The 27,220-nt window shown below is 45.4% G+C and overlaps 2 protein-coding genes across 4 annotated transcripts in view; one reads left to right on the forward strand and one right to left on the reverse strand.

Annotated features, from left to right (window-relative positions):
* The window catches only part of LOC106552957 (major histocompatibility complex class I-related protein 1-like), a 554,120-nt gene that overhangs the window by 272,593 nt on the left and 254,307 nt on the right, over positions 1-27,220 (reverse strand). The window lies entirely within an intron of this gene.
* The window catches only part of LOC106541424 (major histocompatibility complex class I-related protein 1-like), a 201,545-nt gene continuing 190,316 nt past the window's right edge, over positions 15,992-27,220 (forward strand). For both annotated transcript variants that reach the window (XM_087711305.1, XM_087711304.1), the window contains exons 1-7: positions 15,992-16,129; positions 19,486-19,764; positions 22,597-22,872; positions 23,706-23,987; positions 24,455-24,553; positions 25,081-25,113; positions 25,841-25,873. In XM_087711305.1, coding sequence (XP_087567431.1) covers positions 16,060-16,129; positions 19,486-19,764; positions 22,597-22,872; positions 23,706-23,987; positions 24,455-24,553; positions 25,081-25,113; positions 25,841-25,873 — 1,072 coding nt within the window. In that variant the 5' untranslated portion in view covers positions 15,992-16,059. The remainder of the gene's footprint in view (positions 16,130-19,485; positions 19,765-22,596; positions 22,873-23,705; positions 23,988-24,454; positions 24,554-25,080; positions 25,114-25,840; positions 25,874-27,220) is intronic.

Consider the following 27,220-nt stretch of genomic DNA (forward strand, 5'->3'; position numbering starts at 1 on the left):
GGTGCCTAATGAAAGATTGTTTTTCATCAGTTAAACATAACAACAGAAAAAACATTCAGGGTTTTTTTGTTTATTTGTCTTTTTATACAGGAATCTTGTTGATTTGGAACAACTGATGGTCTTGGTTGCCTGATCTCATAGGTTTTATTAGGGAGAGTGGTGTTTTAACTGTTTTTTATTGTTAAGGTTTTGTTGTGTTTTAAAGTTCCTAATTGGACTGAAAAGCCTTACCCTGTCTCCTTTGGTCTTCTTTAAGAGTTATGAACGTTCTCACACTTCATTGCCCAGTCTTCAAAATAATTTACCCAGGGAAGTCAGTTCAGGCATATATTCCAAGAAGTCTTCTTAGATAATTCTGAGAAAACTTAAAGGTCCCGGCAAGGAAGGAAGTTCCCTAGGGGGGCCTGTGTCAGGTGTGCCTCCTTCAAAATCCAAGAAAGTAAACCCGCAACGCCATTGATTTAGAGAAAAAGTACTTTTACTGGATATGAAGTGAAAGCAGTGAAAGTGAGGCAAGATCTGAGGCAAAAAGGTGCAAACTTGTACATATCAAACATTTATCCAAATCCTTCCTCCCAGTTACCCCGGCCCAATGTCCAGTCTCCAACCCCCAAGGGTGTCATGTGGGGTGCATCTCCAGGTGGCCTCATCCAGGTAGTATGCAGAGATGGTTGGCCTTGACCAAACCCAAACACGAGCCTTCAGCATGCACAGAAGATGGTGAGGACATAACTCCCTCTTCCGAGATGTCTCCACCAGCAAGATTCCCAAATACCATGACCCCCCTCCCTCCCCATTACTATAGCAGCCGATAGCAAGCAAGCAATATAGAGGCCAACCGCCTGATTGTAATGTATAACCTATACTGGATGGTGGGGCCTTTATTGCCATCCACCAAACAGCTTGCTGTCATCCCTCTTGGGTGAAGAATAAAGAATGTATCCCAAAAGCTGCTAAGAGGTCTCGGAGAACAGGATGGGTGCCTCACTGCTGCCCATCTCAGCTCTTCCACAGGTGTGACCAAGCCTGTCTCAATACTAAGAGTCTGTCATGAAACCAGACTTAAATAGTTCTAGCTAAGTCATTCCCTCTCAGATTTTCATCAAACTATCTTCTCAACCTCCTTCCCCAAAAGGGAAGGTTAGAGATGGGTCGGGACTTATTGTAAACTGGTCGGAGATGGGGGCAACATCCACTCTGTCAGAGAGGCCAACATTTTGACACAGACCCGTCCACAGATTCGCCTCCCTGGCTGCTTTTACAACCCAGGAGGGTATTGGATCCAATAAACAGATGGCTGAGGTGATAGCTCAGAGGCCCCGAACCACTTCCTCAAATGTCACCAGCTCAAATCCATCCAGACCAGCGGTCGCCAACCTTTAATATGAATTTTTTAAAACAAGTTAAGTACATTTGTAAAATAATGATCTTTTACAGAATATAAGAATTTATTAGAATATTATATTTTAAATTACTAATAAAACATTAAAAATGCAAATAAGGTCCAGATTTTTTCTGTGGACCACCAAAATTTTCTCGTGAACCACCAGTGACTTCAGCAACAATGAGGCTGAGTACCAGTAATCTTCATAGCAGCCTAACAGATCTTCTAAGGGATCCTCCCTAGCCAGTAGGGACTAAATAGGGCTACAGGATGGCTGTCGGCAGATGCAACTTAAACTAAAATTGGAGTTGGAGGAGAAAGATTCTTTAAAAAAAAATTTTTTTTATTACATAGACAACACATACATAAACAAAACAAAAAAAAGCATCATCACATACAGCATGTTGTTTGGTTAAAGGTGTTTTAACATCCATATTCTCGAATAACATTTACCATCACAGATTTTTCATCTACTATAACTAAATACCTCACTTTCATTGTACAGTATATATTCAATTACGATTAGTATTATTTTTTTCCAATAAATCATAGTTCCCTTACATTCTTGATTATCTATTTGATATCAGTATACCTTTATATAATCCCCATGTGAAAGAAAAGATTTTTTTTACCAACCATTTATATTTATATATCACAATTTTCCATTATACATAATTCCACCAATCAACTATCAGCTATGCTTATGTTCATTGTTATCCTTGTACCTCATACCTTCAAACAGAAATCTTATTCCTTCATTTTTCAACAAAATATTCTAAATAGTCGCTGCATATATATACTAATTTTTAATTATTCCCTTATTAAAATTATTTATCAACAACAAGATATAATTGCAATATGTTCTTAAGGTTATACATTATATCACCAATCCTCTATCAAGTATACATAAAATCGTTGTTATCCTTATCCTTTTTAAAGCAAAAAATTCTAAAGTATTCAATTCATAGATATATCAGTTTTTCATTATATCATTGTTAATCTATTTCACAGCACGATTGTGTTATCATTTAACTCCTTCAGTTAAAACATGAGTAAAACATTTTTCATTTCCAAGTTTTTTCCCCCAGCCACTGCTAAAACAAATCCCATATCTTATAAAATTGTTCGTCCTCTTGTTCTCTAATTTCAAGTGTCATTTTACTCATTTCAGCACAGTCCATTATTTTCCGAATAATTTCTTCCTGTTTTGGTATTGTTTCATTTTTCCAGTTTTTTGCAAATACGATTCTGGCTGCTGTTAACACATTTACAATCAAATATTTTAAGTCTTTGTTGTAGATTTCTGGTATGATTCCTAATAAAAAGACCTCTGATTTAAAGTCTATTTGTTTGTGTGTCATTTTCTCCAATCACATGTGGATTTTAGTCTAGTATCTTTTAGCTTCAATGCAAGTCCACCACATGTGGTAATATGAGCCCGGTATCTGATGACATTTCCAACACTTTTCTGATTTATTCTTGGACATTCTTGCAATTCTCGTTGGGGGTAGATGCCACCTGTAAAACATCTTATACAAATTTTCTCTATATGCAGTTGACATTGTCATTTTATAGTTTTGAGACCACAGTTTCTGCCATTTCTCTAAATCAATCCCATACCTAAAGTTTCCCCCCCAAGCTATCATAGTTTCTTTAACGTGTTCTTGTAATTTAACCTCCAATAAATATTTGTATAGTTTTTTAATTACTTTTTCATCAGTACCTGTTAAAATTTTGTCTAACTCAGTCATTTTATTGTAAAAAGCTTTGGATTTTCTATCTTCATTATATCTAGATTGTATCTGTACATATGAATACCAATTCATTTCTATCCCTTCTTGTTTCAACTCTTGGATAGATTCCTCTGCATTCAATATTTCAACATATCTAACTGTTTGTTCCTTTTTATATATTATTGGATATGAAAATGCTTCAATCGTTGATATCCAGACTGGAATTTTTAAGTAGTGTAATCTTTTAACCTTTTCCCAGTTTAATAACAAAGCCTCCCTTATATAATGTCTTCTAAAATAGCCATGTGCTTTAGTTCCCTTATACCATAAAAAAGCATGCCATCCCAACAGTAAATCATGACCTTCTACATTCAATAGTCTAGAATTTTTTAGTGATATCCACTCCTTAATCCACATCAAGTTTGTTGCTTGGTAGTATAACTCCCAATCAGGTAAGCCCAATCCCCCTCTAATTCTAGCATCTTGTAACAATTTAAGTTTTATTCTAGGTTTTTTCCCTTGCCAAATAAACTTCAAAACTATTTTGTTTAAGTCTTGAAAAAAGTCCCTACCCAATCTGATTGGGATTGTCTGGAACAGGCACAAAATTCTAGGTAAAATATTCATTTTAATTGTAGAAATTCTTCCCATCATTGATAGTTGTAAATTTTCCCATTTCATCAGATCAGTCGCTATTTGTTGTTTTAGTCTAGTATAATTGTCCTCCTTGAGAGTACTACATCTAGGTGATAGGTATATCCCCAAATATTTAACCTTACTTGTAATTTGAATCTGCAAAGTTTCTGACAACTCTTCCTTTTGTGTTGCTGGGATATTCTTTGCCATAATCTTTGTTTTGTCTTTGTTTATTTTCAAGCCTGCTACTTTTCCATATTCCTCAATTCTTTCTAGCAGTTTGGGTGCTGTTTTTAGTGGATCTTCAAGAATAAAAACTAAGTCATCTGCAAACGCTTGTAGCTTATATTCTTCTTTCTTAATTTTCATTCCTCTTATTTCTTCTTCTCTGATCTTTCTATTTTAAACTTCTAATGTTAAGACAAAGAGTAATGGTGATAATGGGTAACCTTGTAGGAGAAAGATTCTTTCAATGCTGGAGAGCGAATGGAAAATGTCCTTGAGTCCTTCGCTTCAAGCACTCCGTGTCTTGGGTCGCCTTCTCTCTTTTTCCCAGCAGCTCTTGGGGGGTGACCTCTAGGCTGGAGTACTGCAATGTGCTCTACATGGGGCTGCCCTTGAAGAGCATTCGGCGACTTCAGCTAGTCCAGAATGCGGCCGCGCGAGCGATCGTGGGTGCACCTCACTTCACCCACGTAACACCTATCCTCCGTGAGCTGCACTGGCTGCCTGTTGATCTCCAGGTGCGCTTCAAGGTGCTACTTATCATCTACAAAGCCCTTCATGGTAGTGGACCTGGGTACTTGAGAGACCGCCTACTGCCAATTACCTCCACTAGACCGATACGATCGCATCGATTAGGCCTCCTCCGAATTCCATCATCCAGCCAGTGCAGACTGGCAACTACCCAGAGGAGAGCCTTCTTGGTGGCTGCTCCGACCCTCTGGAATGAACTCCCCGTGGAGATTCGGACCCTCACCACCCTCCAGTCCTTCCGCGCCGCTTTAAAGATCTGGCTGTCCCGGCTGGCCTGGGGTTAAGATTCTAACCCCACCCGAATTGTATGACTGTTGTGTTTTCTTTTTAATATGTTGTATTGTCTTCATGTTGGAAAATTGTTTGTCCTTCCCCCCCCCCTTTTTGAACTGTGAGCCGCCCTGAGTCCCCCCAGGGAAAAGGGCGGCATACAAATAAAGGGAAATGAAATGAATGAAATGGGGGGTTCAGCAACCACAGACGGTGAAATCACCAAGTGAGGCTCCTGAACAGCCATGAAAGGCGCAACGGATGAAGAGAAACTGCAGATGTTCATCTCCAGAGCTTCTGAGAATAGCAACTGTAGGTTTGAACAGCTTCTTGGAAAATGTCTGGAGGGGCTAACCAAGTCTTGGGGGGATTTTGTCAGAGGGTTGAGGAAAACCACCACTTCTGGGCCTCTGCCCCCAACCCTCCCCTCCTGTACTCATAAGCAGGAAAAGCCAACTGGAGCCCATGGAGGGGTGGCCCTGTGGCCCATCTTGATCCAGCCTCTCCAGGGCTTTGTAAGTTCCAAGAAGAACTTCGAATTGTATTCAGAGTCCCATTGGAGGCCATGCAAATCCTTCCCTAACCACCACCACCCATTGTAGGGGCTCCCTTACTATACCATCTTATTCCAGCCTCCATAGAAGAAGCAATGGATGCAATTTACATAGACTTCTGTAAAGCCTTTGATTCAGTGGTACACGACAAACTACTTCTGAAACTAAACTCTTATGGCATTTCTGGGCTCCTACATAAATGGATAGCTGTCTTCATGTCGAACATGCAACAAGTGGTCAAAATAGGAAGCACTCTACTAAATCCTACCCCTGTTAACAGTGGTGTTTCCCAAGGCAGCCTTTTAGGACCAACATTCTTTATACTTTATGTTAGGAATATAAGCTAATAGTTGGGTTGGCAATATATAAATCATATAACAATGCTGTACCAGTTTCTTTAAATCATGCTGTAAATGTGATTGGCTGCTGCTTCCTCAATCGGCCATAGGATGGAGCCAGAATCACTGTTAGATGCTGATCTGATCTGAGTGTTGGGAAGCTGGCTGTTAGAAGTGCCATATTCTGATCAGCGTGAGCTATTGTAAGTTTTTGCAACTGCTAGCAAACTTTGAGTACCAGACTGTTTGTATGATACTGGATTATGTTATTTGGCTTATCCCTTAACTGAAAGACGTTGATGACTGACTGTCTTATCCGTGTATGACTTGAACTGTTTGATGGACTCTGGTACCTCTATTTCCACGAAAGTAAAAGCCTATTTAAACTGCAGTGTCTCTGTATGCTGGTTTGTGTGTTCTCCAACACAACTTTCACAACGCCTCTCTGAATGCACTCGCTCTCCCAACGGGGAGCTTACCTAACACTTTACATAAATGAGCTTTGCGATCATACCAAAAGGAACTGAGTTCTCTTTGCTGATGATGTAAAACTATTCAACACCAACAACAATGCTACCACCCTTCAAAGAGACCTTGACTGCCTGTCAGATTGGTAAAACAGGTGGCAAGTTCAAATCTCAACCAGCAAATGCTCTGTCTTATACATTGGCAAAAAATATCAGAACATAAAATACAAGCTAGATGGAGAAGATCTTGTAGATGACCTGCACTATATCCAGGACCTTGAAGTAGTCATTTCTAAAGCTCTTAGTGCCAGAGCCCACGGCAGTAGTGGGTTTCAAAATTTTTTAGAACCTCTTCTGTAGGTGTGGCCTTTGTGGGAGTGGCTTTCCAGCCATGCGACTGGATGGGTGTGGCCAACTTGTAAAATGTGGTGAAACTCACTTAACAACGCTCTTGCTTAGCAACCAAAATGTTGGCTCAGGAACTCTGGCATTTGAAGCATGCAAGGCTTAAAGCTGTCAAGTTACAAGACCCTTGCACCCCTAACCCTTTAGAGGAAAAAAACCCAGGGGTGTTCAAACTTGACAGCTTTAAGACTTGTGGACTTCATCTCCCAGAATTCCTCCTCTCGCTCTTCCTCTTTTTTTTTTTTGAAATATTTTATTTTCTTTTCATAACACACACTCACATGTATACTATACATAGCACATATCATATAGTATTAAATAATAATTACATCAGTTCCTCTTGTCAACAATGCCCCCCAAAATAGAAACCCATTATAGCTCTTCTGCTCTCCATACACCTCTTTCTTCTACCACCCTCCAACTTTCTATCTTCCCTCCATCATCCCCCTCTACTCTACTTCCCCTCCCCCTCTACCACTCCTCTCTCCACAATCCACTTCCCCCCCCCATCCTTCTCATCTTCCCCCCCCCCTCTCTCCCATCCCTCTCTGCCCATCTTTCTCCTTTCCCACTCCTCCTCTCCTTGGTGTATTTCCGCTACATGTCAATATGCTTAGCCTATCCTATTTTTAAAGAAAAAGTAATAATAGTAATAGTAGTAGGAATATAAAATAAAGAAAGAAAAAAAAGAAACAGTATACATGTGATGTCAAATTACATTGAAATCTAACACATCTCATCTAACCTGATATATCCCTCTCCCCCACCCGACCCCCGACCCCCGACCCCCCCACAACCTACCCCCCCCCAGCTTCCCAGAACCCGTACATGGTATAGATTTTTAACAAACACAGTCTAAGATATATTGGGGGTGGGGGAAGGAATAAGAAATTAATAACCTCTTTACATTGAACTTAGCTCCTCCTTGATAAACTAACTTTAAACAATTTAAATCATTCCTGATCTTAAGCATAGGCTATCTGGAATTTCTTAGTCCCATATTTATTTTGTATATAATCAATCCATTTTTTCCAGTCTCGTTTATATCTCTCATTTGAGTGGTCTTTAAGATATGCAGATATTTTAGCCATCTCGGCTAAATTTGTGACTTTCAATGTCCATTCTTGGATTGTAGGCAAGTCTTCCTTCTTCCAGTATTGCGCCACCAACAGTCTTGCTGCCATTATTAAGTGCAAAGTCAAGTTAATCTCTACTGCTGTATAGTCAGTAATTATACCTAACAAAAATAACTGAGGAGTAAACTTTATCCTTTTTTAAAGAATATTTTGTATAATCCACCATATTTTTATCCAAAATGCCTTAACCTTTAGACAAGTCCACCACATATGGAAATATGGAGCATTGAGAGAACCACATCTCCAGCATTTGGGTTGTAACTTCGGATACATAGAAGCCAGCTTTTTAGGATCTAAATGCCATCTATAGAACATCTTGTAAAAATTTTCTCTCAGATTTTGGGCTTGTGTAAATTTCACATTTCATACCCAAATTCTTTCCCATGTCTCCAACATTATTGATTCTTCAATATTTTGAGCCCACTTTATCATACAATCTTTAACTAATTCTGTTTCGGAATCCATCTGTACTAATATATTATATATCCTATTCCTCTCAGCTGGGGGCGTTTTCCTCTCGCTCTTCCTCTTGATGATGTGCGGACGGGCAGGGGGAGGGAGCTGGAACCGGTTCTAAACGGCACTGTAGAATTGTGGAACCTCTTCTATAGAAGAGCTTAGAACTGGCAGGAACCCACCCCTGGCACACTGAAACAACATTGTCAAAAAGGCATTAAGAGTTTTTAAGCTAATCTTGCGTAGCTGCTTCTCTGGTAATATTGTACTACCCTATTTTCCCAAAAATAAGACCTTCCAGTATAATAAGCCCAATTGGGCTTTTGAGCTCAGGCACTAAAATAAGCCCTCCCCTGAAAATACGCCCTCCCCTAAAGTATTTAAATGCCAGTCCCCACCCTTTCCTAGGGGGGAGGGGGGAAATGCCCCAAGCACCCCACGTGCACCTGCCATCCATGCAGAACGAACCTTAGCTACTGCACCCCTTCTCTTAGTGCCAGCCGCAAAAAGAGCAGCAGGCCCAAGAGCTTGTCAATCAGAAGGTCGGCAGTTCAGCGGTTCGAATCCCTAGTGCCGTGCAATGGAGTGAGCTCCCGTTACTTTTCAGGTCCCAGTACAGTTTGATTTCTCATTTTCTCTGGAAACATCCTCAAGGATTCTATCAGCAGAAAATAGGGATTTTAACGGAGTTTTCTGAAGTTATCAAATGCCTTTACAGAATGATGCATTTTTCACACTATTGCACAGGTGGTCGTCGACCTACAACCACAAGAGCCCAACGTTTATGTTGCTAAATGAGAAATGTGTTTAAATGAGTTTTGCTCCATTTTATGACCTTTCTGGCCCCATTTCTTACGCGAATCACTGCAGCCGTTAAGTTGGTAGCATGGTTGTTAAGATAATCTGGCTTGGCTTGTACGAAGATCGCAAAAGGGGATCACATGACTCTGGAACACTGCAACCGTCATAAATATGAATCGGTTGCCAAGTGCCTGAATTTTGCTCATGTGACTGTGCCGAGGCGGCAAGGGTCGTAAGTGTGAAAAATGGTCATAAGTCAGTTTTTTCAGTGCCGTTGTAACTTTGAACAGTCACTAAATAAACTGTTGTGAGTCTAATCTTTTCTTCTCCTGATCTGGTCCTTTCCACACTTTTTTTCTTTTATAAAGGTTTCTATTCTATTTTCTGCCAAAAAAGCCAACAGCAGCTGCCAAAAAAGGCAACACAGTTCTAGGCTGCGTAAACAGTGGGATAGAATCAAAATCACGTGAAGTGTTAATACCACTTTATAATGCTTTGGTAAGGCCACACTTGGAATTCTGCATTCAGTTTTGGTCTCCACGATGTAGAAAAGATGTGGAGACTCTGGAAAGAGTGCAGAAAAGAACAACAAAGGTGATTAGGGGACTGGAGGCTAAAACATATGAGGAACAGTTGCAGGAACTGGGTATGTCTAGTTTAATGAAAAGAAGGACTAGGGGAGATATGATAGCAGTGTTCCAATATCTCAGGGGTTGCCACAAAGAAGAGGGAGTCAAACTATTCTCCAAGGTACCTGAGGGTAGAACAAGGAGCAATGGGTGGAAACTAATCAAGGAGAGAAGCAATTTGGAATTAAGGAGAAATTTCCCAACAGTTAGAACAATTAATCAATGGAACAGAAATTGCCTCCAGAAGTTGTGAATGCCCCAACACTGGAAGTCTTTAAGAAGATGTTGGTTAGCCATTTGTCTGAAATGGTATAGGGTTTCCTGCCTATGCAGGGGGTTGGACTAGAAGACCTCCCAGGTCCTTCCAACTCTGCTATTGTATTGTATTTTAAGCACTTAGGTTGTTTAAGTACTTACCTTGAGTACCCTGAGCCTGTTTCCTAAGAGCATTCAAAGAAATATAAACTAGCCAAACAGGCTGGGATTGCATGACATGCTGAGTTGGACAAGGAGAAAGAAGGGTGAAGAGACCCATCGCGGTTAAACCCTCAGCCTGGAAGTAGAAAGATCCACGAACAAGTCCTTCCTTAGCCATGGAAGTTCTCCGGCAGACCTTCTCACTCAGCCCAACCAACCTCCAGACCCGAGTGGGGCAAATGGTTCCTGTAGTCTGCAATTTTTTTTTTCTGGAAATCCGTTCATACTCCCACACCTTTCAAAAGGTCTTCATCCCAAGTTGCACAGCGAAAAGTCTGTAGAGATTCTCATCTACGAGAAGCAAAACATTTTCAAAGGAAAAAAACCAAGAAATTCCAGTTGCCACTTGAAAAAAGCACCGTTGGGAAAACCATGACCTGGATGACTAATGAATCTCTGCAGACTTATTCCAGGTGTGGTCTTACCAAAGCCTTATAAAGTGGTACTAAGCTCCATGTGATTTTGATTCTATCCCTGTTAATGCAACTGAGGGTTGCTTTGACTCTTTTGGCTGCTGACTCATGTTTAAGTGATTGTCCACTAGGATTCCAAGATCCCTCTCACAGTTACTGCTACTGAGCCACGTTTCACCTAATCTGTTCCTGTGCATTCGATAGAGGCTTTACTTTTCTCCACATTGAATTTCATTTTCTTAGATAGGGCCCAGTGTTCAGGTCTGTAAGGTCTTGTGAATCTTGCAGACACTCCTATCTTCTGCAGTGTTTGAGTATTCTTGCCAGCTTTGTGTCATCTGCAAATTTGTTCCCCTAATCTAGATTCTTTATAAAAATATTTTGCCACCTTCTTCAAGGGTCTCTCTGTCCTCCACGTCCACCTCACCACCTGAAAATCCCTGTGCCTGGAAGTTGGAAGAGCCCCAAGGAACAGAAAGTCCTTATGGCAGGAAGAATCAAATCTAGACAAACTCTTTCTTTGGTGGATTTATTTTTTTGTAGAATTGGGGGAGGGGCCTCCTGGTGTCCATTGTTTCATACATTGTCTGGGGCACCATATTTCTTCCCCCTTGATTTACATACCAGCACAATTTCACATCTGTTGTTGCTGCGCCAACCTCAGAGACTGCAACCACAAAGAGAAATACCCAAACCACTAAAAATGGGGGGGGGGGTGTGCCATGGATGAAGAGAAAGCACAGATGTTCGTCTTCAGAGCTTCCAAGAGCAGCTGAGAGCAGCTTCATTTGACACCTTCCTGGAAGTTGAAGGCCCCCAGATTGCTCCCATAGCTGCTATGCCAACATAGGTGGGGAATGAACCCTGTCCTTTCCCCTGAACCTCGGTGGAGGTCTTGAGGGGCTTGGTCATATTCTGGTAAAGAAGTCTATCAACAGGATATGATTAAAAAGGCTTTTTAAGATTTTTATACGAGACTGTATGCTGGTGATAAAATACAAGTTTTAGATATAAATATATATTTGGAGAAAGAGAATATCCCCATAGTTGCAATGAACATAATTAATCAATATGGTCAAGTATCTGGGTTTAAAATAAATCTAGGGAAAACAAAGATGATAGTTAAAAATACGACTACAAATCAAAAAGAATTAGAAAGAGTAACAGGATGTGAGATAGTAAAAAAGGTTAAATATTTAGGAGTTTATATTACAACCTCAAATGGGAAATTATGTAAGTATAATTATGAACCATTATGGCACAAAATACAGACAGAGATGAATAAATGGAAAAAATTACAATTGTCTTTGTTGGGAAGGATATTAGCAGTAAAAATGAACGTTTTGCCTAAGTTTCTATTTCTTTTTCAAATGATACCAATACTCAAAAAAGATGCAAATTTGGAAGAATGGCAGAAAGGCATTAATTATGTTTGGGCAGGGAAGAAACCGAGAATAAAACTTAAAATAATGCAAGATATACGTGAAAGAGGAGGTTTGAAAATGCCCAACTTAAAATTATACTATGAAGCAGTAGTTTTATTAACAATTAGTGATTGGATTAACTTAACAGAGGACAGAATATTGAATATTGAGGGATATGATTTGCTATGTGGTTGGCATGCTTACTTAATATATGATAAGAAGGTGGACAAGATTTTAAAAAGCCATATTTTAAGGAATGCTCTACTGCGTGTCTGGAAAAAATATCAATATAAGTTAAATGACACGATACCTATGTGGGCAGTACCCAGACACGCGATAGAGAATATAAGTATAGAAAAAAAACAGGATGTACTTACATATAGAGAGCTTCTTAACCTAGAAAGAGGTGTACCACAGTTAAAGACTTTGAATGTATTAAGAGAGGAAAGGGTAATCAAATCTGGTTTCAATATGGACAGTTACAGGCTAGATGGAAAAAAGACCAGAAAATTGGCATCATACAAAATGAGGATAATTTGGTAAAACAAATTAGGGACCAGAGTCAAATGCATATAAAAAGGTTGTATAATATACTGATAGAAACAGATTCTGAAACAGAGTTAGTTAAAGACTGCATGATAAAATGGGCACAAAACTTTGAAGAACCAATAATGATGGAAACATGGGAAAAGATTTGGGTAAGAAATGTAAAATTTACGCAAGCTTAAAACTTGAGAGATAATTTTTATAAGATGTTTTATAGATGGCACTTAGATCCCCAAAAGTTATCTTGTATGTATCCAAATTTACAATCTAAATGCTGGAGATGTGATTGTATTGACGCTATGTCAGGGACCTGCAGTCAGGGGAGGCAGGGGAGGCAGGGCCTCACCACTGTCATCATGAAAAAGAAAAACAAATTTAAAAGGAAAAAGGCTGAGGTAGTTGCTGCCAGAGTCACAGTGGATGACTCTGCTTAGTGCTTAACTGCAGGAGGAGGCGAGAGAACCACGTGCCTCCTTTACTCCATCTTTATGATCACTTGAGCAGAGTTAAGCAAGGGTTAAAAGGCGAAAAATTCCTTATGCAAAGGAGGCACGTGGTTCTCTCGCCTCCTCCTGCAGATGGCACTTTTTCAGAGGCTTTTTTTAAACACTTAAGCAGAGTCATCCATTGGGGACTCTGGCAGCAGCAGCTTTTGCCTTTTTCTTTTTACATTTTTTACATTTTCATCATGGCAGACAAGAGGAGAGTTGAAATCCTCTGTGACACAGCTGGAAAAGGTATGTGGGTCAGACGGAGGGAGGGGGGAGGAATTCAAAATTATTGTAATTGGTAAGTATTTTTTTATTGTGAGTAATTTGTGTGTGAGTAATTTGTGTGATTTGTGTGTGTGTGTGTGTGTGTTTCTTCACTTCCCTCAAACTCTCTCTCAATTTGAGAGAGAGAGTTTGTTTGAGAAGAGAGGAAAGGGGCAGAGGCAGGGAGGGCAGCCTTGTTTGAGAAGAGAGGGGCAGCCCGCCAGCAGAGGCAGGTCTTTTACCCACCTGTGCTGGCAGACTGGCGCTTTCTTTCTTTTGCCTGCTGTGCCCCCCTTCCCTTTCTCCTCTCCCCCCCACCGGGAGCCCCGTCCTGCTCCCCTCTCCCTTTCCTCCTCCTCCTCTCCCCTTTCTTTGCCGGCTGCTGCCTCGCCCCCCACCTCCTCTGTCCCTGCCGCTGTCCCCGACAGAGGTGTCTCACATCTATGGCGGACATAAATGCGAGACGCCTCTGTCGGGGACAGCGGTGGGGACGCTGCTTCTTGGCACCACTGCGCTCCACCGCCTCGCCCCCTGCCTCCTCCGTCCCCACCGCTGTGTCCGACAGAGGCGTCTCACGTCTATGGCGGACATAAACGTGAGATGCCTTTGTCAGGGACAGCGGCGGGAACACGGCTTCTTGTCGCCACCGCGCTCCGCTGCCTCGCCTCCACCTCCTCCATCCCCGCCACTGTTCCTGACAGGGGTGTCTCGCGTCTATGGCAGACATAAACCTGAGATGCCTCTGTCGGGGATAACGGCAGGGACGTTGCTTCTCACCGCCGCCGCACTCCGCCGCCTCACCCCCCGCCTCCTCTGTCCCCGCCGCTGTGTTTGACAGAGGCGACTCGCGTCTATGGCAGACATAAACGCGAGACGCCTCTGTCGGGGGGGACAGCGGCGGGGACTCTGCTTTTCGCTGCCGCCGCACTCTTGCCTTACCAACCATTGGATTGACTACATTCAAAATAAATATCGGACTAAGAAATTTCAATTAGCTTATGAAGGAATGAACAAGGAATGTTACAATTTATCTAAAGTTAGCTTAATAAAAGGGGAGTTAAAGTACAAGAGGAGGTAGGATGCTATAGTTAGTTAGCTTATGTTAGTGTATGATTGTTAAATGTTTATACCCTGTATTTTGCTCTGGGAGGTTGGGGGGAGGGAGGGTTGGAGGGGGGGCAGGGTTGGGGCGGAGGGAGGGAAGGGGAAATATTTGTAAAATCTATTAAAACTCTTTCATAAAATTAAAACGGGTGAAAGGGAGGCAGAAGGTCCCTCAGTCAGCCAGAGTCTCCGTTGGGTTCTGCTTTCCCTGCAAGGGCAGCCAAGAAGTCAGGCTGGAAGGAGGGAAGAAGCTTTCAGCTGTTTATCTGCAGAAATAGAGAGTCTCCCCTTTGGGACAGAGGTCCAAATCTAGCATGAGGGGTAAAATACGGCTCAGATTAAAGTAGGACGTAAAGTGAGATTTGGACATTAAATGTGAAACCTACTGGGTCAGGCTGGACAGCCTCTGAGAGCCCCTTTACTTCTATATTAAAAAGCCACATAGGCAGAGCTGCAGCTTGCAAAAGAACAGGAAGGAAGTGCCTAACCGCAGAGTTCAATAGTCTCACAAGACCACAAGAGTCAGCTAACGTTCCCTTCGAGACACCTACTCAGTACCTATGAGAAAAGGACAAGTAAGACCCCATCTCCTTATAGGGCTTTCTCCTAAAGGCAATCAATAAGAAATGAGTTAAGTGTCTCCGTGTTACGCTGCCTTTGAGAATGTATAAGAACGCGTGCTTTGATGATGAAGGTGGTTCAGAATTTGCAATGCTAGCCATCGGCCTGTCATCTTCTGCAACAAGATATTCAGACAGAAAGTTTATATTTACAAGCAACTTTCAGCTGTTTATTTCTGCAGAAATAGAGAGTCTCCCCTTTGGGACAGAGGTCCAAATCTAGCATGTTGTGTAAAATACGGCTCAGATATTTACACAGAAAGTTTGTTATTTACAAGAGATCTACGTGAATTCTTTCATAGGATTAGTGTTCACATCTGCTCAATTACATTTCTCCTTTTGGGCACAAAATTACATTTGTTGTACTTAATAGAAGAGAGCAAAACCTTCCTAGCCTATTATTGTCAAGCTTCCACCAGTTGCTTCCATGTGCTGCTGCCTGGGGCTTTGGGGAAGAGCTGAATCCCTTCTTCTCCGGGACAAACCCTCAAGTGCTGGAAGTCAGTTATCCTGACACACACAAACCCCCTCCCCGCATTTCTTCTCTTCTGTAGGCCTGGCATACAGAGCTCTCTCAATGGTCCCCCATACCCTTCAACCTTCCTTTAGCGTCTTTGTTGCTCCTCTCTGCTCTCTTTCCAGGGTCTCAGCATCTGTTTTGAATAGTGGAGACCAGATGTGGAGCCAAGACTCCAAGGGTGGCCTCACTTCTGCAGGATAAACCGGAATGATCATTTCTCGGCTTCTCTTGATCTTCTCCCTCTGTTGATGCAGCCCAAGACTTCGCTGTCTTTTTTGGCATCTCCACCTGATCTCCCACTGCGAGGGGCTGTGCGGGGTCTCCCCTCCCCCCAGGCCCAGAAAAGGCTCCCGCTTTTCCCCTCCCCCAGTTCCGTCCCTCCCCCCAAGAGGCGGAATGCCTGGAAGGGGATTTCCTGGTGGAATTTTCGCTTTTCCCTTCCCTCCTCTCTCACCTTTTGTACCTGGATGTCTGCCTAGCAACAATGACGACATGCGGGTACTCTTTTTTTCAATTGGTTGAGCTTGGCCAATCGCCAGCTTCCTCTGGATTGTTGCGTTGTTGATCACCCGGGGTGAGTCTCCATTTGCCTGCAACTTCGAGAGCGGGGAGGCTGGTTGAGGATCGCGGCTAAGATGGCCGTGAGCTCTGCGCCCCTCTGGCTCCTGGTGCTGCTGGGGGTCTCCCTCCATGAGAGCTGCATTGGTGAGTCCCTTTGGGGCCTTTTTCAGCCCCTTTTTCTTTTTGAGATTAGGTCCCAAAGTCTGGATGGGACTCTGCTGCCTCTCCCCCCCCCCACTTCCCCAGGAGAGCCCCTCTGGGAGCAGGACAAGGGTGGCCCCTCCAGATCTCAATCAAGTCTATCTGGGCGCCCCCAAGCTCAGTCCTTTCCCTCCCCCAAAGCGGAGATTGTGGGAAAGCGGCGTTTGCAGGTGATCAGGTCAGTTCACAAACTTCCTGGCTGCCTTCGCCCCACCCCTCCGCCTGGGTCCTCTTCCCTGCCTTTAGCTGGGATTCGTGGCTCTTGGGGGCTTCTGGTGCTGGGAAGACCCGGCTTGTTTCTGGAATCGGTTCCGTGTCTTGGCAGAGGCTGCTGCAGTGGAGCCATCCGAGCTCAGATTGTCCTGTGAATGCAGCAGGATGAGAGTCTGGAGAGAAGCACTTCATAAATAATCTTCCTAAAGATTCCTCCTTCCGGGTTTTCACTCCCCACCCCCGCGCTAAAAAACCTTTGATGTTCCTCGATCAGGACTTTGCTTGACAGAAACTGAAATCCTTTTGAATGTTTATCTTGGATTCCCCAGAGGGTTTAAAGGTAACAGGACCCTCCTCACAGAGACTGAATTTAGGGAGACGATCCCAGCTGAGCCCCCCCCCAACATGATTGGTCTCAGCAGGAACCCCCAAAAAGCCTCAGTGGGGGCAAGGGGTGGGGCCAGGGAGGGGAGGCCCCATGGGCTTCTGGGATGAGGGGAATTCTGGGAGTTGAAGTCACAATTGACCCAGAATTTATGTTGCTAAGGGAGACATTTATTACGTGAATTTTGACCCATTTTATGACCATTCTTGTCACAGTGAATCTCTGCAGTCATTAAATTAATAACAAGGTTTGTAAGTGAATCTGGCTTCCCCATTGTTTTTGCTCATCAGAAGGTTGCAAAACATGGCCACACATGACTGCAACCGTCATAAATATGAACCATTTGTCTCAAGTGTCTGAATTCTGATCATGTGACAATGGGGGAATGCTACGATGGTTGTAAGTGTGAAAAACGGTCATAAATTACTTTTTCCAGTGCCCTTGTAACTTCAAATAGTCACTAAATGAACTGTTGTAAAAAGAGGACGACCTGTATACCGCTTCATGGTGCTTTTACAGCCCTCTCTAAGCGGTTGACAAAGTCAGCATCTTGTCCCCAACAATCTGGGTCCTCATTTTACTGACCTTGGAAGGACGGAAGACTGAATCGATTTTGAGCCAGCCAGGATCGAACTCTGTGGGCGGAATTAGCCTGCAATGCTGCATTCTAACCACTGGGCCATCTTGGCTCAAGGGATGAGGGGGAGCCCCACTGAGCCCTGGGTTCAAAGCCAAATCCTGTTCGGATGACTGAGCTCTGGGACGGGAGGGGGGATTTCCCAGCGGGGTGGGGGGCAGGAGGAAGATCCCGGTGGACTACATGGCATCATTGCTGCTCCCTTCGCTCCCCCCTTCGCCTTCCAAGATCTCCCGAGCTTTTGAGGGGGCTTGGGGGCTCTTGGTGGCTTCTGGTGCTGGGGGGACCCGGATTGTTTCTGGAATCGGCTCGGAGTTTTGGTCAACGCCGACACTGAACCTTCGAGATAAGGCTGCCCGGTGGATGCAGCCGGAGAAGAGAGAGAAAGGCTCCTTTGAATAAGGTTTCTAAAGACCGGCCTTTATTATGTTCACTTTCTCCTCCATCCTAAACCCCAAAATCCCCAGAGCTTTTCTCTAGGAGGACAGGCAGGGATGTTTCCACCCAAAATCCTCCTTTTTCCATTTCAGGAGCTCTCAGCATGGGTCAGTTTGCAGAATCCAAAATATTTAAAATGTCCTTATTATTCCTTAGGAATCAGGAAGGGGCCTTGGGGGGGTTCCTGGCTGTTTGCTCTGAGAAACTACCCTATGAATGGGGCAGATTTTCAAAAGACAGAAAGAAAATCTGTCAGGATCTTAAGGATTAAAGAGGCTGGTTGGAGGCAGAAGAAGAGAAGAACCTCTGGATGGGGAGCATGAAATGAAGGGCTTGCTTGGAGACAGACAGGCCCAAACAGACATGAAGGGGTTTCTTGACTGTGAGGATGTCCAACCCGAGTTCCATTCAGACGTTTCTCCTCTCAGGCAGACTTCAGGCTTCCTCACTGCTCAGCCCCACAAGGGAAAGAAACAAGGGTTCTGGATCACGGAGAGTCCGATCCCCCCTCCTTCTGTTGGAGAAAAGCTCCGATCCCTTTGGATCCTGAAATCTCCCCAGAGCAGGAAGTGGATCTGGGGCTCCCTCTCCCCAAAAGCTCTGAGAAGCCTCTGGGATTGTGGGGAGAAGCAGGAAGGGGGAGGCCCAGGCCTTTGCCTTGGACTGGGAAGGACTGGGAGGCCATACTGGAGGGAATGGGCAGTGGGACTACAGGCAGTCCTCTACTTAAAACGGTTCATTTAGTGACTGTTCAAAGTTGCAATGTCACTGAAAATAGTGATAGAATGACAATTTTTCACACTTATGACAATTTTAGCTTGCTCATCGTCACATGGCTGAGTTCAGATGCTTGGCAACTGATTCAGTTCAATGTGGAAGGAGGGGGAGCCCCTCGGAGTCCTGGGTTCGAGGCCAATTCCTGCTCAGATGCCTGAACTCTGGGAGGGGAGGGGGGATTTTCCAGGGCGGTGGGAGAGGGACGGGAGGAAGATTTGGGAGGCTACGTGGCTTCATTGCTGCTCCCTTCTCTGCCCTCTTTGCCTCCCCATATTGAGGTTAGGGGGAGGGTTCACATTGGCCTCTGGTTTCACCCAGATTCCCCCTCTCCCATTTTATAACATCTGCAGCTTTTCACCAGCCACTTTGGCCCCCAGTGGTGTAAATGGAAAGTTGGGGTGACCAGGTGGGGTTTCCTGCTGCTTTTGAGCTTCTGGGGGTGGAATCCCCTCTTTTACCTGCGGGGCCACTGCAGCCTCCTTGGGGCAGAGACTGAGCAATCCAGAAGGGGGTTGGAGGGAGGCTTTGCTGGAAGGGGGGAGGACACAATTGGGGCAGGTGAAGTTTGGGGGACCTGACCTTCCCCTCCTCTCTCACCCTCCACCTTCCCTGCCCTCCAACCCTTCAGGCCCCCCAGAAACTTCTTTCCCTCTCAGTCGTTCCCTCATTCCCCCTCCTTCCTCCTCTCCCCCCATCTCCCCCTTCCTTTACCCTCTTCCTCCCCCTCCCCCAGCTCTCTTCTTCTTCCTCTTCTCCCTTCTTCCTCCGCAGAGCCTTAGATGGGATCCTCCATGGGATCCGGGTCCCTGACTGAAGCCCCCTAACTCTTCTCTTCTGGGTCCCTTCCAGGCGTCTCCTCCCACTCCATGAAGTACTTCATCTCCTCCATCTCGGACCCCAGTCAGGGGCAGCAGCCCCACTTTGTCTCTCTCGGGTTCGTGGATGGTCAGGTCTTCGTTCACTACGACAGCCACAGTCGGAGGGAGCAGCCTCGAGTCTCCTGGATGGAGAAGGTGGGGAAGGAGGATCCCCAGTACTGGGACATTCAGACCCAGAGAGCACGTGGCAATGAGGAGTCGTTCAGAGTAAGCCTAGAGAACCTGAGGAGTCGCTACAATCAGAGCGAAGGTGAGTGATGGGTCTGGTGGCTCGTCCAGCCCCATAATCCCCTTCCCAGGAACCAGAGGAGGAAAAAAGGGGGGTCCCTTCAAAGGGAAAGGCTCCTTCCACACCTTTTGAAAAGCCTTTTTTTATATATGTTTATTCTTTTCTTTAATCAATATCTCCATTGCTGACGATTTCTGCCAATTGCAGTTAATGGAAACGTGTTTAAATTTCCCCATCTCTCTTTCTGGATGTTGATATAAACTGAGGTCAAAAGAGACCGAAATCTCCCCTCCCCCCATGACAGTTGGAGGGTCCTGGGTGGATCTCCTGCTGTGGGGGAGGAAGGGAATCACAGGCCTCTCCCCCTCCCTGAAAAAAGGGCAGGTGGATCCTAAGGAGATCCTGGGGGAAGCAGATCCTCATCCTTCTCTCTCTTTCCACCCCAGAGAAATGAGGGATCTGGTGCAGATCCACCTGGGGAGACTAGATCCCTTTCCTTCTCCCCCTTTTTGGGGGCAATGAGGGGGGCCCAAACGCCAGGAGCTTCTCTTCATCCTCCAGTTGGAAGGAGAGGCCGGGAGGCCCAAATGGGGTGGGGGCTCTTGGAGGGGGGATCAGAGGTCCAGGATCCTCCCGATGGTCTTGAGGGGGAAAGAGAGGAGAGGAAGAAGCCTCCATTTGGGGCCCTTCCTGAGTCCCTCGGAGCCTTCCTGGCTTCCCCTCCTTGGTCCCTCAGGCTGAACTCCTGCCCTGCCCTCTTGGAGGGGCTGCCCTGGATGGGGGGGCTCTTTCCTCAGCACAGCCCCCCCTTCTTCTGCCACCTTTGGGGGGAGAAGATTCGCCTCCAAGGAACCTCATTTAGGAAAAGGGATGGAAGGAAAAAGGCTCCTTTTGGCTGAGGAAAACCTTCTCCACAAACATCAGCCATTTCCCCTCCTTTCCTCCTAAGGAGGTGCACTCCCCCTTCTCCTCCCCCTTCCCCTTCCAGACAGACCCCAGAGCTCTGCCAGTCCTGCCCCTGATCCCCCAGTATTTCCCCCAGATCCCTCCAGGCCCCCTGCTGGCCTCCCAGGGGATCAGAGCTGGGCCCAGAGGGCTCCCCCTGGTGGAGGAAGGAGGAAGGAGAGCGGCCGGAGGGGAGGGGAGCCTCCTTTCCAGGCTAAAGAGCCCCCAAGGTCCCAACCTTCCCTCCAAGGGAGGCTGCTTCCCCCCTCCCATCGCCTGGGTCGCCTCCTCTGGACCTTCCCCGGCTCCCTCCTCTCCTTTCGGAGGCCTTTGGACCACAACTGCTCCCAATACTCCAGATGTGGTTGCTCTGCCTTGATTCATGGAGAGGCTGTGTGACATTTGCCTCTCCTGTGTTTTCAATACTGTTTTAATGATCCCTGACGTCCTGTCGGCCTTTTAAATTTCCTATCTGATTTTTACTAAAACTTTTCCACAAAAAGATAAAAACTAATAGAAAGTAACATAAAGGAAAGGAGAGAGAGGAAACTTTATAACTTCACAGCAGTTATAAACATAAATATATTTTAGCCTCTCTAAAGCTTCCTTTCTTAAGCTTTTGACCCTGGAGGATCCCTTGAACTATTTTTCAGATGTCAGGAAACCCCCTGAACATCCAGGCTCAGAGATGGGCCAGAACTGTTTCATGCGGAGACCTGTAGAGATGAATTAATAGTGTTCTTACACCAAACATCAAAAATGAAACTTGCCTTTTCAATGTGATCCCTGTGCTTTCTTTTTGCTGCACAAATATTCAATTCTGTGCCAAACCTGAGATAAGAACACATTTCATCTTCAAGGGAAAGAAGACAATTTCTGTCTTAGCTTTGGATGCTTCTGAAATTACAGAATTTGTTCTCAGAAGTTGAAAACTGCAGCCAAATATTTAGTGGTTTCCTGTGAATGGCAGGAGATTCTTCTTGGACAGAAATCCAGAACTATTTTTCCCATGGGGAGATCAGGGAATCTCCTCTCGAGGGAAGGATCATACTGGATCTCCCAAGGATCTTCCTCTTCCTCCAAAGGGAAGTTCTCTGGCTGAGCAGAAGATGCAGAGAAAGGATTCCCTCACCTGTCATTCCTGGGTGTGGAGAGGAAAGGAGAGGACTGGTCAGTTTAGTTCAACTCTACTTCCAGGTGGTTTTCCCTTAGATTCGAGGGTTCCTGGCGTCCTTCCTCCCTCTCAAGCCCACACAGGAGTAGAAACCATTCAGGATTTCCTTTTGGTTTTCTTTTAAATCCAAGAATCTCTTCACTTGAAGTTGAAATATCTTCTCCAGGGCCTTCCAGAGCCTGTAAGCTTCAAACTTCATTTCAAAGGTCAATAGCCCTTTGCGTCTCCAGATCAGACTGGGCCACTTGCTGCTGTTGCTGAGGGAAATATTCCTTTGGGGCCCTTCGAGGCTTCATTCCCACATTACACTAAACCATGGTTTGTTTCTGGTTAGCCCAAAGTGGGAACCAGCCCTTGTGACTTGATTCTCATTCCCTCTTTGCAGCTGCAGGTTCAGGCAACTGTTCCCTCTCTGGGATCCCTTCCTCCCCCCTCCCAAGAGTTCCCCCTGCGGAGGAATGGCTACTCCTTCTTTTCTCCATCTCCTTTGGGATCCTCTGCTGGCTTTTCCAGATTCCCTTTTCCTGTGGAGCTTTAGGGGCTCCATCCTGGGGAGAAAATGCAGGGATGGTGGTCGAGGGAACGGAAAAAGACAATTAGTGATGGAGGCTTTTTTTTCCTTGAGTGCTGGGAAGGAAATGGGGGCGTCAGTCCCTGTGTAAAAGTCCCTGCAGGGAGGGGGGTCTCTGTCTATCTTGAGGACTCCCCAAACCATCTTCCTGTCTGTCTTTCAGGCCTTCACACATGGCAGTTCATGTGTGGCTGTGAGCTCCGAGGAGACGGGAGCAAAGGAGGATTTTTCCAGTATGGCTACGAAGGGAGGACCTTCCTCACCTTCGACAAGGAGACCCTCACCTGGGTGGCTCCCGACCCCCAGGCCCAGATCACCCAGAGGAAATGGGACGCTCTTCCAGGATGGAATCAGGGAAATAAGGCCTACCTGGAGGAAACCTGCATTGAGTGGCTGGAGAAGTACCTGTCCTATGGGAAGGAGACTCTGCTGAGGACAGGTGAGCATCTGGATCCAGACTTTCCTCCTTTATGGCTGGATCTCCTGTACACATTCAGCCCCTTTGGGTCCCTTGTTTAGAGCCTGTTTGCTCTGTTGGGAATCCCCCTCCTCCTCTTCCAGCCCCTCTTGCATGAAGACTCCCCCTCACCCCTAGGTCTACCTCTCCCCCCCCCAATCCTTCATCCCTCCAGGATCAGCTGGATGAGAATAGGATCAATGGGAGAATTCCCCCCCCCCCACACTGAAGATTGCCCACAGCCCCACCCCGCCTGCAGAGGACCCTCCCTCCTTTCCATTGGCATCAGTCTCTCTCTCTCCCCCTCCCCCTTTTCAGAGACAAAATCTCTTTTCCCAATTGATCCCTGTGAGATTCCCTTTGATCTCTCTTCCTCTTAAAATTGAGGTTGTGTCCCTTGGAAAGAGGCCTGGAGCAGCCTCAGATTCAGGGGAGCAGAAGAGGAGGCAAAATGTAGGGAGAATCTTTTGTGTTGTTGTTGTTGTCGTGAAAGGGAACCTAAAAGACCATCTCCACTTTCCCTCCCCTGAAGGGAGCAGCCCAAGATCACTTAGAGTTCAAAGCAGCCAGAGAGGAATTTCCTTGGAGCCTCAATTTGCTTCCCTGGGAAGGACTCAAAATCAGGAGTTCTTCTGGTTGAGCCTTTTCCAGATCTGGATAATTTCCTAAAACTCTTGGAGAGGCTGCAAGTGTGGAATGTGAATCTTTGGGTTAAAACTAAGTGTTGGGACATTTTCCTGCCCCTCCAAGTTTCCCATCCACCTTCCAGGCTCTGGAGGGGCTCAGAGTTAATTCTGGGGGTGCCGTTTCTGCAGAGACCCCAAATGTGATGGTGAGCAGCCGGACGGAGGTGGAGGATGGGATGGAGACGCACATCTGCCGCGTGGATGGCTTCTACCCCAGGGAGATTGATGCCTCCTGGAGGAGGGATGGGGAAGAATGGCTGGAAGAGACCTTCCATGGGTCTGTGGCCCCCAACGCGGATGGGACCTACCACTACTGGCTCAGCATCCGGATCGACCCCAAAGAGAGGAGCCGCTATCGGTGCCACGTGGAGCACGACGGCCTGCAGGAGCCTCTGGACTTGGAGCTGAAGGGTGAGAGGCTGCGGGGGGGGGGGGAAGGCTGGGCTCTCTGGCAGGCTGGAGGGTGGTGGGAGAGAAATCTGACCCCAGCTGTGTCCAGATGTGAGCATAGCTGAGCTTTCATCCATTGGTCCTTCCAGTGTTTGAGGCTGGAGAAGCTGCCGGGACCAGATCGTAGAACTTACTTCGGGTGACAGAAAGGACAGAATCCCATCCCAATCCTTGGCCGATCCTGATGAAATTCCCTCCGATCCTCTCTTAGGCCTTCCCTGTTTCTTTTCTCCAGCAGAAGAGCAAAAATGACGCTGAGCACCAGAAACAGATTTCCTTTTGTTTCCAGTCCCTAGAAAGAACCAGAATTAGGAGTCTGGGAGCCCCTTTTCTGAAGGGAGATTTGGACTAAAACTTTAGGTCTCTTCCCTGGTTGGGAAGATTGTTTGGGGTTCTCCTTCAATGATCTGCTCTTTCTCCCCATTCAGAACCAACCAGTTCAAAATCCAACCTGGGGCTCATCATCGGCTGCGTTCTGGCTGCCCTTGTCCTGGTGTGTGTGATTGCTGGAATTGTTGTATTCTTCAGTAAGTATCTTTTGGGGGGAGGGGGGTGATGGAAGGAAGAAGGGGAGATTTCCCCACAAGTCTCTCCCTTTGGGGAGCTTCTTCTGGGCTTCCTTCTGTCCTGTTTTCCCAGCCCTCTTGGGGAGCATCTGAGATCTCAGCCTCTTGCTGGGACTCCAGTCTCAATTCAGCTGAGTCTGAGATTCGGGCAGTCCTGTCTCCTTCTGAGTTGGGAAGAGGCATCCCAGTTCCTTTGTCCCTTTCAAAGGCTTTGGTCAGAGAGCATCAGAGAAGGATTTCCATGGAAACCTTCCTCCCCTCCCAGCTGCTCCTTCTGCTTCCCCCAATTCCACTCCATCCATCTCGGATGCAAGAGGTCTCTCTTGGGGCAAATCACGAGATACATTTGTATTTTGAAGAGCTTTCTGTCTTTATAGATGGGACAAAGTGTCTGTGAAATATCTCCTGGGTTCTTCCTCCTATGGAGGGAGAGTTTGGATGATCTCTGGTGGATTCTTTTGACCTTTCACTATTTTTTGTCTTTCCAGAGAGACGTCAAACCAACTACAATGCAGCACCAAGTGAGTGATTTGCCCTCTTTACACGCAATCTCCAACTTAGAGCAGGGACCAAGGACACCATTACTTGAGAGGGGTGTGTGTATGTATGTGTTTTCCTCTTCATGCTAAGAACCAGGCTGGGGAAGTTGGGGCCCCTTTTCATTACAGCCAGGCTACTAGTAGAAGTGGAGTCCTCTAGGAGAAACATCTGGGAGAAGGAACCTTGAACAAGAGGAGAAGACCCGGCTGGTGGAAGGTCCCTCTGACTGAGGACATGCCCTGTTCCCCAAGTAGGCCAAGAGGAAAGGCTTGGCCAAGTGAGACTCAGAAGCTCCATAAAATTAGGGATGAAAAGGGAGCATTTTGAGGGAAAAGGAGGTTTGGGGGATGCCAGCTGGATCTCCTCTTGGTCTCCACTTCACAAAGCCTCTCTAAGTAAGAACTGGTTAGAAAAAGGAACTTTGGATCCATCTGAATCTTTTTAGGTCAGCTCTGCCTTCTGGCCTTGTGTGATATAAATACAAATGTTAAGAATTCTTTCTGATGCCTTTTAGCCAAAGCAGTTTGGTTCAAACTCTCTCCGTGTGTTTGTGGGTCTTTACTTGTGTGGGAGAGAGAAAGGGAGGGAGGGAGGGAGCTGGAGTCAGAAAGAGCTGAGCTTCTCCGTCTATAAGCCAAGAGACACAGAAAGACAGACAGACAGACAGACATCCTCCCTCATCCTCTTTTTTCTTTCCTTCTTTTCCAGCAAGTGACAGAGGATCCAGCAATTCAGACCAGGGTGAGTCGGAGGGAGCAGCTGCTGCTGCATTAGCCATTCTGTCCCTTGGAAGACTTTTGGGGGGGGCGAGGGTTGAGGGGATGAAAAGAGGGACAGGGTCCCACTTTTTAAAGCCCCCCCCCCTAATTGCACCCACTTTGACTTAGGACACCAGGTGAGACTGTGAGTTCTAGTCCCACTTAGCCATGAAAGCTGGCTGGTTGTCATAAAATCTTCTTTCTATGCAGTGGTTGATTCTGCAGAGGAGAAGGGAAATTCTCCCTGTTGGATTCAGGCAGGGGAGGCAGCTCAGAGTCTGCATGGTGGAGCCTTGGCCCCCTTTGGGGAAATGGGGAAACCACCAGTGAGGCCATGATCCTCTTAGAGACTCCTCTGGTGGCATAGCTGAGATCTGGCTGACTGTGGAAAGGGAGGGTGGGTGGGTGTCCCTCTCTCACAGATGTGCCCAGCCTGCTTTAGGTTTTGGCAACAGCCAGGAGCCCAGGGAAAGGGAAGTGGGGTGCAGTGGTCATCTGAGAATCTCTTTTGGCACTCCGGGGCCTTTGCTCCCCAGGTTTCTGGTTGTGACTCCCCATTTCTGACTCTGGGTTCCCCAGTTGGGATTGTTGCTACATACCAGCCTCCCTGCTGCATGGCCACCTCCCTGCCTCTGCTGCTGGGGGCCATCTCAGGGTTGGCATGGAGTTGCCCAGGATTATGGTCTTGGGAGACTTCAATCTGCCATCCATGGGTTTGGCCTCGGAAGCAGCCAGGGGTTCTTGGCCTCCATGGGACCATCCTGGACCCACCTCAAGGCAGTGGTCAATAAACTCCGGATGTCATCTTCTGGTCAGACCAATGGCAACCTGATCTGATGGGGGAATCGGATTGTTATTTATCATTTTAAATATTCTATATCCCATTTTATTGAATTTTACTGCCAAGAGTCACCTTGGTGAGATGTGTGACACAGAAGACGCTTAGTGATTGATAATAAATAAATAAATAAATAAAAAATAAATAAATAAAAAATAAATAAATAAAAAGTAATAAGTAAATAATAAATAATAAGTAAATAATAAATAATAAGTAAATAATAAATAATAAGTAAATAATAAATAATAAGTAAATAATAAATAATAAGTAAATAATAAATAATAAGTAAATAATAATTATAAATATAAATAATAAATAATAAATAATAAATAAATAATTGGTAATTAGTAAATAATAATAAATAATAAATAATAAATACTAAATACGTAAATACGTAAATACGTAAATACGTAAATACGTAAATACATAAATAAATAAATAATAATAAGTAATAAGTAAATAATAAATAATAAGTAAATAATAAATAATAAG

Source organism: Thamnophis sirtalis, unplaced genomic scaffold, assembly GCF_051295495.1.
Source record: "Thamnophis sirtalis isolate CommonGarterSnake01/CBP01778 unplaced genomic scaffold, rThaSir2_p1.2 scaffold_3, whole genome shotgun sequence".
NCBI lineage: Eukaryota > Metazoa > Chordata > Lepidosauria > Squamata > Natricidae > Thamnophis > Thamnophis sirtalis.